This window comes from Gymnogyps californianus, chromosome 5 (genome assembly GCF_018139145.2).
Source record: "Gymnogyps californianus isolate 813 chromosome 5, ASM1813914v2, whole genome shotgun sequence".
In the NCBI taxonomy this organism is placed as follows: Eukaryota; Metazoa; Chordata; class Aves; order Accipitriformes; family Cathartidae; genus Gymnogyps; species Gymnogyps californianus.
Genome location: NC_059475.1, coordinates 29139015 through 29153073, shown reverse-complemented (window position 1 = coordinate 29153073; position 14059 = coordinate 29139015). Strand labels below are relative to the sequence as shown.

The 14059-nt window shown below is 43.3% G+C and overlaps 1 protein-coding gene across 1 annotated transcript in view; it reads left to right on the top strand.

Moving 5' to 3' along the window:
• The window catches only part of LTK (leukocyte receptor tyrosine kinase), a 56219-nt gene that overhangs the window by 21894 nt on the left and 20266 nt on the right, over positions 1–14059 (top strand). The window contains exons 10-14 of the mRNA XM_050897058.1: positions 3639–3733; positions 8648–8749; positions 10751–10928; positions 11473–11623; positions 13683–13814. Coding sequence (XP_050753015.1) covers positions 3639–3733; positions 8648–8749; positions 10751–10928; positions 11473–11623; positions 13683–13814 — 658 coding nt within the window. The remainder of the gene's footprint in view (positions 1–3638; positions 3734–8647; positions 8750–10750; positions 10929–11472; positions 11624–13682; positions 13815–14059) is intronic.

Here is a 14059-nt window from a genome sequence, read left to right as displayed (position 1 = left end):
AAACTGATGTGGCACAACAGTGACAATCACTGTGGGTGAGGCTGGAACTGTTCAATCTAGCAAGCAGACCTGTGCTACCCGAGCTAGCCAAGTGACTAACAGAAGTAATAAGTTGTCATTTGCTGCACTGATATGTAACAGAAACAGAAGTGCACACTTTGCTGGAAAGTGTTGCAGCTATTTGCCCCAAGTGAGGAAACCCTGGTCTTTGTGCTCCCAGGGCACAGGTTCCATGCTAGGCCTCTTGCCTTGTTCCTTCTGTGCTCTGCTGCTTTGAGCACTCAGTGCCTTTCTTCCTTGTTTTCATATACTTGGTCTCTCTTCCTTCTCCTTCAAGCTCCCATTTGTGAAGCCATTTTATCTGTCTCATGCTTCCAGTCATAATTTCCCTCTCTGAACTCCTCCCTGCTTCGTTTCCACCTCTCTTCCAGCAGGTGCTATGTCTCTCTGTGTTGTTTTTTTTATTAAGTCTGACTCCCTTCCCTGCACTTCCATTCCGTTCTCCTCCTAGTTATCTCCTGTGGGCTTTTATTTCGATGATCCCAGACCTACAGTAAAGGTTTATTCCCAGTCTTCCTGTTTGACTGGGTATTTGTTTCTCTCCATAGATCTCAGGCCCAACCCCCCCACACCAAGTCCAAGCTCCCCTGCTGTAAAGTTCCCAGGGAGCTCTGCAACCTCTCCAAGATGCCACCTTGTTCGCTCTGAATTCAGTTTAGGCAGCTTTTTTCTCCTATTTGGCCAGGATTGGCAAAAGAAAGAAGGGCTGGGGAAGAAAGAGTGTATTCATTAATTTGGAAGGGCAGTTCTCAGTTCATGTAGCTGAAGCGGGACCTGACACAGTTCATAACAGCACTGCCATGGAAAGTACCATGTAGCCCAGACTTGAAGATATCCAGGGAAGAGGAGACTGCAGGATTAAAAAAATTCTACCAGGCATGGAAGTGTCAGGGATTCTAAATTTTAAATTTTCAAGGACGTTTTACTAAAATTGGAATAGATTCTCATTCAAATGGAAAGAAAGTTCATCCCTGCCATGTGACTCTCTTCCTCACAAATTTCTGATCCCATTTCCGATACCTGGTATCACAGAGCACTTAAAAAGTTGTTAGCATTTTCGAGCATGGTCAAAATGATGAATCCCTGCATTGCCTCATCCTCAACACTGGCAAAACATTTTGACTGCTAGGCAAGTCATACCAAATCACCCAAAATAGAAAAGTTCAGCCTAAATTGGTTTAAGGTTGGTGAAGCTGCAAACAATTGTAAACAGAGGCGTACGGTGAACATTGCTGTACAATCTTAGTACAGTTTGGTATAAACCTCCATGAATGACTTTTCTCTATATTTGTGGGTGCTGGCAGCTTTCCTTGGTAATGCAAACTCCAGCAATGCTGTGCTTAGGGAATTTTTAGTACAGAGTTTGGGCTGGCATGTCATTTTCCTGTATCCTGAATCTTCAGGAAACTCCTGTCCTTCTCCTGCTGTATGAAAGGGCTATATTTTTCCCTGGTTCCTTGAAGGGATGAAAGCCAGTACCAAAGTGGGTGGGAGGGGACAGATCACACAAGGAGAAGGGGTAGACATGAATTGCAACACAAATAGTTGCTGTAGCAGGACGTGAATGGCATGATGGGGCCAGAATTAGAGAAGCCTTAGCAGATAGGAGGAGGGGGCCATGGAGGGGATATATAAGTAGTGTTTAGCAACAGCTTCCTCCAGTGAATTTATTTCTTAGGAGAGAAGGAAGACCAACTACACAGTTTGCTGATCAGCCTCCCAGTTGGGCATCTAGCTACTTGGAAAACTGCTTCTGATGATCAGATGGCAAATTCACTCACTTGGTTCATACACACAGGGAAAAAGGCTGCTATCAGAAGAAAATCAGACAGGCAGAAGACCTGACATAGAGAGCTGGAGAGTGTAATATCTGGAGTCAGCAAAATGAGCTCAATGAGCAGGAACACTGGAAACCCCTCTGTCTAACACAGCACAGAGTTCAAAAGGCAAATTCCTCCCCTTTTGCTGAAGTTATGAGGAAGGGGAGGCATACAGAGCCCAGAGCTTATGAGATGTCTATTCTCATGCACTGGGGAAGGGGGAGTCATTCCCCAGGCTCCCACTTGTACTCAGCTGGAGCAGAAATCTGCCTTGTAGCACAGTGCCGTGGACCCTCCCCTGCTCTGACTCCATGGACCAGATGCAGCAGATTGACCTGACCAAGGCTATACTGCCATGTGGATGCCTTAAGTAAGGGGTAGGCTGTGGTGCTGTATCTATGCCTGTGGGTCCTAGAAGTGCCCTAGTCCTGGGCTCAGGGGGCTGTGGCGTTCTCTTCCATCAAATGGCTGGGGGAATTACTGTCTTGTGTCAGCGGACTTATGTACAAGGTCTGAAAATGGAAAAATATTGCTAAACCTGCTAATAAAAAGGCAGGTTTCTGTAGGAAGGGGATCTAATGGCAAATTCCCGTGCCAACCCCATAGCTAAGAGAGTGGTCGTTCAAGAGACCCTTGATTTGCATTTGCTGCACCAACACTTACTCCCAGAGTGCTCAGATCCTGTAGGTGTGAATGCTTTCATTTAAGCACAAGGGGCCATTCTTGACTTGGGGTAAAAGCAGCTTATCCCTAAAGATTTTGATGCAGCTATGCAATGTTATATTAACTGTGGACATGGACCAACATTTGGCTGGTGGGTGGAATACGCACACATACTTTATTGCCACTAATTTGGGACAAGTGTGTTCCTAGGCTGAATGATTAATGTGTTAGGCAGGTCAGTCCTTGATCTCTCATAAATCATCATTGAACTTCACCAGTGACAGCAGTAGAGGTCCTCTCCATATGCTTTTAATAAGATCTAAATGGACTGGACATCAGACATCTGTTTATTTCTGAAATTTATTGAAAAACAATTCAGTCCTATCCATTAGAAGGAGATCCTTCAGCCTGTTTTCTTTCCTCCTTATGAATTCAGAATGTGGCAACATACAAGGGACATGACAGACCTCCTAGATAAGTAGCTGAACACCTGGTCATGGTGGAAAAAGATGAGACAGCCCAGAAGGGGAACACTTCAGGGAGTTATGGCTGAAATTTAAAATGTCCTGACCTTCAGCTGAAATAAACTCATGTCACCTTGTTGAGTTACATTGGCTGAGGATCAGGTCCAAGATTCCTGTCTATTTGGATATTGTTGGTCTGTTCAGTTTTTGTTCTGGCTATCTCTTTGGGGATGGAAAGGAGGAGATTCTTTTTCCCTTCCCTTTTGCACACATCTAGTTCCCTGACTGTTTATAGCAATTGAATAAGGATGGTTGTCCGTGTATAACTATTGGTGAGGGACAGTAGCTTTTGTTTCTCCGTGTGTGTGCAGATAGCAGGGGAAGTAGGGCTCTCATTCTTGTTCCCCATGAATTGTGGCATTATATGAATGTTGGTTGGTCCTTATTAACTGTTGATGTGTGGATAAGATTTCTAGCAGGCCCTTTTGGCTGCTCATCAGGGCTTGTCTGGAGGAAACATTCTAAATAGTGATGATCATGATTCGATGATAAGGGAACATTGTATTTTTAGGGGTTTTTTTCCCCCCTGCCCTTTGTCTGTCTTCTCTAAAACTTCTGTCTTATTGCAAAGGTTTCAACTGCAAGTCCTGGCAACCTGGGGCTGGAATTCCCAAGCTGACATTGCTATCGACAATATTACGTTTGGACTGGACTGCTCCACTGACGGTGAGCCACAAATGTTGCAGAATCCCTTAAAGAATTTGGGTAGTGTAATCAGCATCCCACAGATCCAGGACACACATGCTCTGTTTTCCCCACAGAGTACACATGAATCATTTGTGTTAGCTTTTACAGCACAATGCCATTTTATCTCAGACCTACTGAAGATTGCAAGTAGAGGCAATTTTATAGTATGTCAGAGTCTCCTAGTGCTCTTTTTTTCTCTAATCTGGGATATCCTGTATCACATAGTTGAGACCTGTCTGTGTGTCTTGGCAAGAAACACTAGACTTATTCCTTAGTTCCTAAGTGGAAGGATTACATCACACTGTTCTTCAGCAGTCCCTGCTGACCTATGCACCCTGGCAATAGATAGCTGAAGGGAATTTGTTGAAATCAAAGGGGAAAGTCACCATATTTTAGTGGAGGAAAGGAAGAAAATGAAGGAGTAAAGTGACTCTCTGACAGTAAAGTTTAGATTATTGCAACAAGTTTGTTCTACTCTGCAAGGAGGTACATCAGCTGTCACTGCCAGATATATAGCAGACGTGCTTTCCTTTGCTTCATTACTGCGAACGCAACTGACGACAATGTATTCCACTGAAAAATGGAGCCAGTGGTACTCTCTGAAGCATGTTAGCAAGAGTTGGATTTTCTTAGCAGACGGGTGGAAAGAGGTTGAATACTTGAACCACTTGCAAATATTAGAAACTGCCTTCTTTTTGTCCCTGGAGAAAAGACCTATATGCTCTGTTGTAAAGGAACTGGAGAATATGCAGCACTTGAATTGTGACTTCTGTTGCAGACAAAATGTACATCAGTGGTCCTGTGCCACTCTTCATGTGTCGCCACACCCAGTATGTCAGCATTTAGGGTAATAACATGTCCCTGCAGAGGCTAGCTGTAGCCTAACATAACATGTGGGAAGGCTTATGTCAAAACAGACAGGTGTTAAAAGTTCATCAGCAAAAGCTCCTTTTCCCTCCCACCTTTGTCTGATTCAGTCTCCTGTTCTCTGTCCCTTTGTTCTGTGGGCACTGAAACCATCCTTCTATAAAACGCTGAGCATGCACATTTTCATTTGAAATTAAGAGGAAGAGATGTTCCTTGATGGTAATGTCATTTGTTCACTCCAGCTCCTTAACACCCCTGGCTCCCAAACACTTTGGGACCTCCAACACTTTGTTTTGAAATCTTTTGAGGAAACTGAAGGGAGTGATTCCAGATGCTCTTGTGCCAGCTGATGTGCACCCAACTGCTGGAGTTTACTGCCCTTCTGAGAGCAAATACAGCCTCCAGTTTACCTGCAGACGTTTTGCTGGCTCTGGTGTAGGGATGTATCCTTTGGCAAATAGGTGAGGTGTAAATGCCACTGCAGCAATGTTAGCAGAGCTTGTCCGTTAGACCGCCCAAGTTACTCCTCATTTTCAATTCGTATAAATCGCACTGATGTCCGGGAGCAGCTGGCACTTACCCCATCTGAAGGTGTGACCCAGAGATGTGTGACTCATGCAGAAGAAAGACATCACGAAGGAAACATGTTTCTCAGAAGCCTCGCACTTGCCACTGTTCCTTGAATCCTCTTTGCAAACTGACGTTTTCTCGCCTCTGAAAGCAACCCCCTTGCATTTGTCTTCTCATGACTTTAATTCAGTTAGGTTGCAGAGAAGCCCAGCAGCTCTGCTGCGTTTTCAGTAATGAAATTATTTCTCCCTGGCAAGGAGAGGTTTCAGATGTCAGAGATGGAGCCAATTAAGAGCCAAGCAGTGAATTCTTTGCATGAGTGCAGCAGGAAGGATGTATGGCAGGAAGGAAGAATTTGCTGCTTGCTAGGATGTAAATATTATTTTCTCCATCTATTTCAATCCTGTAGTTCAGTTGCTCTACAAAACCCAGTGCAGACTCTGAAAGCACTGGTTGTCTGTAGGCAGGCTGGGAAAGAAGGTGAGGTTTTCCATATACCTCAAAATCGAGAGGAAAGATTCAGTAAGATTTAGGAGGAAAACAAGTAGGTAGTGGGGGCAGCTCAAGGGACATCAATAAGGACAAAAACCAAACAGACCATTTTTTGGATGGCAGCTCCTGGGCAGTGACAGATGTTTTCCCTGTGAAAAAGGTGAGATGAAACCACCTTCTGGTTCATACAATCACCTTGTGTAAGACGGTGTCACAGACCGGATGACATGGGTCTGGTTCGTTGTGAGAACTTTTAGGGGACAGGCATAAAGATATTTTGTCGTTTCAGTTAACTAGTGCTTTCACAGGAAGAGGTCTGAATTTTGAGTGTCTAAATATGAAAACATGGGCTGACATGGCAAATAGAGTGCTGATTGTTGCCCTCCTAAGTACTTGTGTCGTCACTGCTTTTACTATTACCTTTTGATGCTCCAAGCATTATATTGCTCCAATTAAGAACATAGATCTGTGGGCTATCAAAGTGCACTCTACTGCCCTGGCCTAGGGATTACATTTCTTTCTGTGCATAACTTACAATTTCCCAGAAGACTGATTTATAAATGGCAAGACTGTCCAAAGAGAGCTTTTGTATAGCGTATCTCTAGTTCTTGACTTTGGAGTCCCTGACCCAGCAAAGTCTAGTTCTGTTGACCTGCTAGTCTCATTGTTTGAGGTGAATGGTAGGGGGTGGTTCAAGCCTCATTACTCCAGGACAAGCTGCAGAGGCTTCCAGGAATACTCCAACCTGCATCAGTAAGGTGGGATCTCTGAGGAGACCATGCATGCTTTGAGGATCCTGTGAGGCATCTTACTCTGATTAATCCTGGCCACAGGACTGCTGTATCTTTTTTTATTACAGTCCCAGAGACAGAGAAGTAGGAGTGAGTTACTTTAGCTCTTTGCCTGCAGGAGATGCCCTGTCTTTCCCCGTTACACTTCCCTCTGTCCCTTTTCAGTGTGGAAATCAACAGCATTAGCTAAATCCTGGAGAAAGGAGTCCTGTGCTCTTCATCTTTTTCTGATATAGGTACACCTTGATATGAGTTAAGTCTTGTTCCCTTCCGTTCACTTACAGTCAACATGTTGGCTGTCAGAGGAGGCAGTGGAAGCTAAAATAGGCTGGAGCACCAGCCCCTGGATCCCAGGGCTACCCCATGTTTGTAGAAAATGCCATCTTACAAATTCATGTCTGACAGTGCATAAAATATCAGCCTTCTAAGAGTTAACGGCTCATGTGGACAGGGTGGTGCTCAGCCTGTCTTGCAGCTTGTCTGCTGCTGAGCACGGAGGAGACAGAAGCTTTCTTCCAGCATGTGAGGATTTGAGACTGTTTGGAGAAGGAGGAAAGATTGTTTGTTTGGAAACGAGGCATTGCCTTAGGATACTCAGTTGGGATGCTGCAAAAAAATCCATGCAGACACACAGACTGAATCTCTGTTTCAGAGTGATTTACATTCCTTCACTCTGGCAAACATAACCAGACTTCTTGTACGTCTCTGAGTATCTGAAACTGTTGTGACCTTTGGGATTCGTAATTCAGTGCAGGCCTTGGGAGACCAAGCATCTTTTCTGGCCATGCATTGTCTTTTTCATTTGGTTTTTCTTCTTGTCTTTGATCCAGTTCATTTGTTTGGGGTTAATTTCATTTTTCACTGGCTTGACAACTTCATCCATTGAAGTTCTCTATCTCAGTATGAACAGATTGTGTCAGTACAAAGCTCCCTTTTACTTCCATCCATCAATGTGCTTTCAGTCAGACCTGGGGGGAATATTCTCAGGAGTAAAAGCTCAGCAAGGTCTCCATGCTTCAAGTAGTTATTTGGCCTTTCTGACACAGCTAACAAGGGTGTTAATTATCGCTATTTAGAGCAGTGGCTTTGCGGCAGAGATAATTGTCCAGCTGGAACTGAGTGAGTCTCTTTTGAATAGAGCATCAAACAGCTGTTAGATTCTCACAACTGGAACAAATTAAAATATTTGTAATGTTTTTCAACTGATGAAAAATGTTCAGTATTAAATTAACTGAGGGCTCATAAAATGGAAGGAAGTCTCTCCCTTTTCTTATAGAGATTTTCGAATCAAAGATCCGCATAAAAATGGGTAATTTAACTGTTGAAACAGGATGCTTGCAGATTATAAGGCAAGGGTTCAGTTATTACTTTTTCCTGTTGTAAGGCAGCTTTGGTTGTGTGGTGTTCTCAATGCATTCAGATGCTTTGGATCAGCAATTGCTTTGAAGTCCCTCCTCTCTGAGAAAGGGCTGATTTTGAAAGGCCTGTTTCACTGGTCAGAAATGTAGTGTTTTGCTCTGTGTTTTTTGAAAAGGTTTGTCCAAAGATTTACGGCTTGTGTCAAGGGTATGCTGCTGTTTCTTAACTGTGCATGTTAGTGAGACATGTGATTTTATTTAGTATTTTATTCTCTAAGCAAGGTCTGAGGTGCTCAAAGTTGGTTGCTGAGAGGGGAGCCGTCTGTTAGGCTGGTTTACTTACCATGACACCATTCAGAACCAAAGATAACAATTTTTGCTGTCACTTTCCTTTACACCTCCACTCATTTGCCTGTCCAGAATTGTCACCTGCCCCTTTGACCAGCAGAGCATCAATACCTGGTATCTGTTCTCCCACACTATGCTTTTCCTGAAGTCTCTTGTAATCACAGCCAGTGCAATTTGCTGGCCAAGGAGCTTATCCTGCAGGTGAACCTGCATGGGATAACATGGAGAGTTTGTGTTCATGTGAAGACCCACTGACTTCAGCACAGATACAAGTAGCTAACCCCAGACATGGGCCCAAAAGAATAATAAAAAATTATGATTGTTTAAAACACCTTTTCTGCCCAAGGTATTATCTACTTATTTTAACCAAATGGTTGTACTTGGTTCATTCATGTGATCTTTAAATTTTCTATCTCTCTTTTCTACCATCCTCCCATCTCTCTCATCCATTCTACAAACTATTACAGGAAGACAACCAAATCATTTTGGTGGGAAGCGCCAGTACCCACAGGAGATCAGTATCCTGGATGAGCATCTTCTGAACCCCCTTGAAGAGCCCTCCCTCCCAGGTACATGTTTCAGTACTGAAAACCTGTCTCTTGGCTATAAAAGGTGGCTCCCTTCCCATCTCCTGTGTGTGATCTGCCTGCCCTATAGCAACAGGGCAACTAAATATAATCCATCCCAAAGATGTGGAGACCATGTCAGGTAGTCTCTGTTTGGCTACAGGGCAGCAGTTTGCTGGAGCCCAACTCACCAGTCCTTAAATAGCAGGACCCCTTTAAAGAAAAGCAGAATCTTTAAGTAAAGAAGCTTTAAGTAAATGCAAAAGCTGCATGACTCAAATACGGAGTGCACAAAAGCCAGCTCAGGAGCGAATGGTGTAGACCAGTACAGAAAGGTGGGGATAGAAAGAGATTTACTGCGACTTGGTGAGCAGTGAAGCTAAACCTAATGAGTGGAGAATAGAGCTGTAAAGATGAAGATCCAGGGAGGGGAAGTAAGTGAGGATCTGGAAATCCACTGAGGAGAAAAACTGGATGAAAAACTAGGAGAACAGGGGACACTGGGGACCAGTTTACTGATAGCAGTAGAGACTGCCACTCTGGAGGACAGATAACTGTGTGGGTGAGAAGAGCTGTCTAAAAGAGGGCCTGAGGAGGGGAGATTGTGCTTGAGGCTGCTTTGCTGCCAACAAATACCTGTGCGTGACTGCACCACCTCCTGAAGACTGTGTGTGCCTGAAATGTGACAATCTGTATGGCTGTCAGTTCCTGTTAGCTCAAGGGGCAGAGATTTCTGTAACGTAGCTAACACTCTTAACCCCAATGATCCGTCCACATGTTCGCAGGATGACATCTGTTGGGGATAGTTTTGCTTGCCTTTTCCTTTAAACAAGATTAGAATTTTTCTTTTAAAGGTTTATGATTTTTACTGCTATTTCAATCATTCAGCTCTTAAACAGTTCTACTTCTGACTCTGGCCCTTGTGCATGCACTGCATCATACAGTTTTTAGATACGTTATTGAATAGTTTTATTCTTAGGCCCCATCTCATTCACTGGACAAGATGGATATGTTTGGGTCTTGGACAAGGGTTGTGAAATGGAGGAGATGATTATCTGCTGCATTGTTATAGAAACAAAAGAATAATGCTTAATGAGAGCCAGGAAAAAACTTGCTTGGAGGAAAAGGGCACTACTGAAAGTAGCAAGAGGCTGTCCTCCTGACTGTTGCTGCTGCCACAGGGTTCTTGTACAAGCCTGAGACAACTCACTTAAAACTTTCACCATGTTTCATAGATGGTCACTAGTTGTAATGGCAGATGTTTTCAACCTTTATTTCTGTGTATATGCTTCAGTTCTCATCTGGAAAGTTGAATAATATCTCCTTGCTTCATACTGGCACTGAGAAGAGAAATTTGATAATGTCTGTGAGACACTCAGATAAACCCCTTCTCAGAAGTGTGTCCCCCCCTGCAATTGATGGGATTTATCTGCAGTCCATGATTTATTAAATAGTGTGCAGGAAATAAGGTGAGAGGGGGAAAAAAGCAAACAGTGACTATATACAGAGCAGTATATGACTAGACGAAAGTTGGGATAATACAAGTACTCTGTGATCATATCATTAAGGGTGGTATCTTAGTGGATTGTATTACGAGGGAGCTGCATTAAAGTTGAACAGATAAATTTAACTTTGGGATGTACTGGCTTTCAAGTCCTCAACATTGTAAAAGCAAGTTTAAGCATTTTTTGGTATTATTATAATAATAAGCATGTGATCAAATAGACATATTGAGTTTTAAAGCCCTGTAGATAACATATACTGCTGCAACATTGTCTTTCTCTTGATCATCTGTTTTTTATATAAAAATCATTAATGTTCTTCATGAATAATAATAATGTGAATTTTTTTATCGAAGGATCATTAAGGAAAGATATCAACAGGAACAGTTGTTTGTTTCAATGGCACTTGCCCTTTGGTTATATAGTTCTGTGAGTTATTGCACATGTCTGAGAAATAAAGGGAAGCTCACATCTGCACCAACTCTTGCTGTTTTGGTCACAGGGGACACATCTGTTGTTCTCTGGTGGTTCACAACATGTGGTGCCAGTGGTCCACTTGGGCCAACTCAAGCTCAGTGTGACAGTGCCTATAAGAACAGCAACGTGTCGGTGACTGTGGAGAAAGAGGGCAGGCTCAGGGGAGTGCAAGTCTGGAGAGTGCCAGCCACAAACCGATACAGGTGAGTATCGGTGTGCATTGGAGAGGCAGCCACATTTAACTACTTTTTGTTTGTGGAGTTTCAGCAAGCATAAGTGTGGGACCATCTGTACTGAGTGGGTGGAGGGGGCAGTGAAGTAAGAGAGAAATAGAAGCGCTAGCTGTAAGGATCTGTGTCTGAGCTACTGCGAAGCACAGAAGGGTGGAGTGGTGACTTAGAAGAGATCAGAACAGACATGAGTGTGGGCATGCAGTTAAGTGGAAGTGCTGCCTGCCATCATTTCAGTCCCGAAGCCTTGGTCTTCTAGATTTGGCTATACCAGCTCATGCTGTTCGCTCCTGAAGTCTCTGTCTCCAGTGCTCTGGTGTAGAGTTGGTCTATCCGCTTGAGCAGCCTAGCTATGTGGGTTTCAGACAAAGAGTAGCCATGAGATGCTGCAGCAGGGGAGCCTGCTCTGAAGCGATGCCTGTTTGGAAGTGCAGGCTGGGGAGAGCTTGCAGATGGAGTTGCTTTGGGGATAAGAAGTGTGAGATTTGTCTCTTTAACTGCTTAATTTTTCTTCCAGGATTTCTGCCTATGGAGCAGCCGGCGGGAAGGGAGCCAAAAACCACAATAAGAGGTCCCATGGGGTCTTCATCTCAGCCACCTTCCAGCTGGAGAAAGATGAGCTGCTGTACATCTTAGTAGGGCAGCAGGGGGAGGATGCCTGCCCTGGGGTGAGGGCTGCACAAGCATATGTGGGCAGAGGCTTTGCAGATACAATTCAGTGAGATTCAGTGGGTGGCTTGGGGTTTGGTGATGAAAGATAGAAATCCCAGAATCCAGCAATTAAATCCACTCAGGAGACTGGGAAGAACCAATAAACCGAGTTAGAAAGAATCTCAAAACAAATATAAAGAACTCTGAAAAGAAAAACAATCCCAAAATGCACAAACAAATATGAAGCCCACAGGAACTTTGCTTTAAGCTCCTGGTGTTTGAAATAAGTTCTTCATCAGCTTTCTTCTGCTTATTTTAAGCAGGGAGCTAGTAGGCTAGAGTTGTGTGCTCCCTCTCTTATTTTTCTGCAGCCTAGGTTTCTTTCTGTCTGCCAGGATTTCAGATAATTTACTATTACTTATGGAAGCATCCAGCAGTGTTGTGGCTGCACTGTGTTAGATACTCTCTAAGCTTAGAGACGAAGGTCTGAATCCAAAGCCTATCAAAACCAGTGGGAATCTTCCCACTAACTACAGCGGCCCCTGGATTAGGCATTTGTAATGACAAAAAACCCACTCATGAGAAACAGAAATTGATGACATGAATGCTTATATATGTATCCTCGAATGCTAGGCCCAATGACTTGAAAGTCCTTTTATCACTTTGGCTCAAAAGTTGCCTCTTTTCAGCATGAATTCTTTGGTATTGCCTCTTTCCAGAAATGTGATCTGTCAGCCCCTGCCCAGGAACAAAGCTGTTCTCTCTTTTCCCCACAGATAGACTGCTGAGTTTTGGATGCATACACTACTCTCTTCAGCATTCAAAGTTACTGTTCACCTTGCCCAGAGCATGTGATGCCTTACCCAGATACTGCAACAGATTCTAAAACCAGCCTTTCTTCACTTTAGATAGTACAAGAATTCTATCTGTCTAAATAAAACGTACATTTGTATATCTGCAGTTCCCTCTCCAGTGCACTCTAGGCTTAGGTCATAATCTGCAAAGTTGTCCATTATTCCCTTGCATTTCATGACTTGTTCTCCAAATTGTAAAGTATAACCCAGCACTAACTAGCTCCCTTTGGCAGACGCTATTGGAAAAATCTTCCATTCATTTTTCCCACTTCCAAAGCCTGACTTTCTTTGGCTTTGGAAATCCCAGTGAATGTATATGTTGGGTAATTAGTGTTTGTTTTCCTTTCTCTGAAGTTCTGCAGCTCCAAACCTTCGTTCTCTCTCCTTGGATCTACCCCAGTTGCTTTTCCCTCGTCCTCGTCTACCTTGTCATCTTTTGTCCTCTTCTTTGAATGAGAGGACACAGGCAATAAAACTGGCGCCACACTTCTGGCCTAGATATGTGACATGACCCACACAAGTAGGGATTTCACCTGCACTAAGACAACATAGCAGTTTCTGAAATCGTTCAGACTTCATTATCTGAGTGAAGCTGGGCAGATTTACGAAGTCATTGAAACTCGTGGAACTCAGTGTCACAAAAGAAAAAAAATCTGAGATGGCCAAACAATCTTCACTTTTTCAGCCTTTTCAGTGTTCTCTAGTATTAAGCAGGAATAGGAAGCCAGGACTCCAGATTTCTCTTCCAAGGTGTGTCAGTAGGTCACTTTTAACTATGTGCAGGTCACCTCTGTCTGCTTTATGCATTTATGACCTTGAGAAATACCTAATAAATACAGCAGTAAGGAAGGAAGTTTGGAGAATTAATCCATAATTCAACACATTTTAATGTTCTTGGGTATAAGAAGTTCTGAATATGCAAAATATGAATTATGTGATATCAATAATGAGTTATTGTTGTATTGCTTTGCTTTTTTCTGTGAGTGTTTGTATTTTCACTTGCGTGTGTAATGTGAGTTTGCAAATCAGAGGTAACAGACAGATCTATCCCTCAGCTGTTGGTCCTTGTAGAAGAGTTCACTATCCACAAAGATAATATATATACTGATTTATATATGCCTGATATACGTCACAAACAATACAATATTATTATACTGAGATACACAGACAACTCTGAGTTGGAGTTTGCTGATATCTGAGTGTATCTCTTGTTTCCTTTCAGGACAATCCTGAAACCCAGAAGATCTGCTTAGGGGAGTCATCTCTCATTGAAGAAGATTACAGAAAAAAAAAGGACCCAAAGAACTGGGCTGGAGGAGGTGGGGGTGGAGGAGGAGCAACCTACATCTTTAGAGTAGGTATTTCCTCTTTGCATCCTGCCTGAGCAGTGTCCAGCAGAGCAACTAGCTTTCACTGTCAATCATGGCATATGATACTCGGTTCTTAATAAAAGGTGATGAAAAAAGAGTCTCCCTCTCCCTCTCCTCTCTTTCCCTCTCTCCTTCCCTCCCTCCCTATCCCTCTCTTTGTCTTTTTAATTTAAATTCTTTATCTCTTTTCATATGCTTGATCATACTTGTCACTGTCACTAAGCTAGCT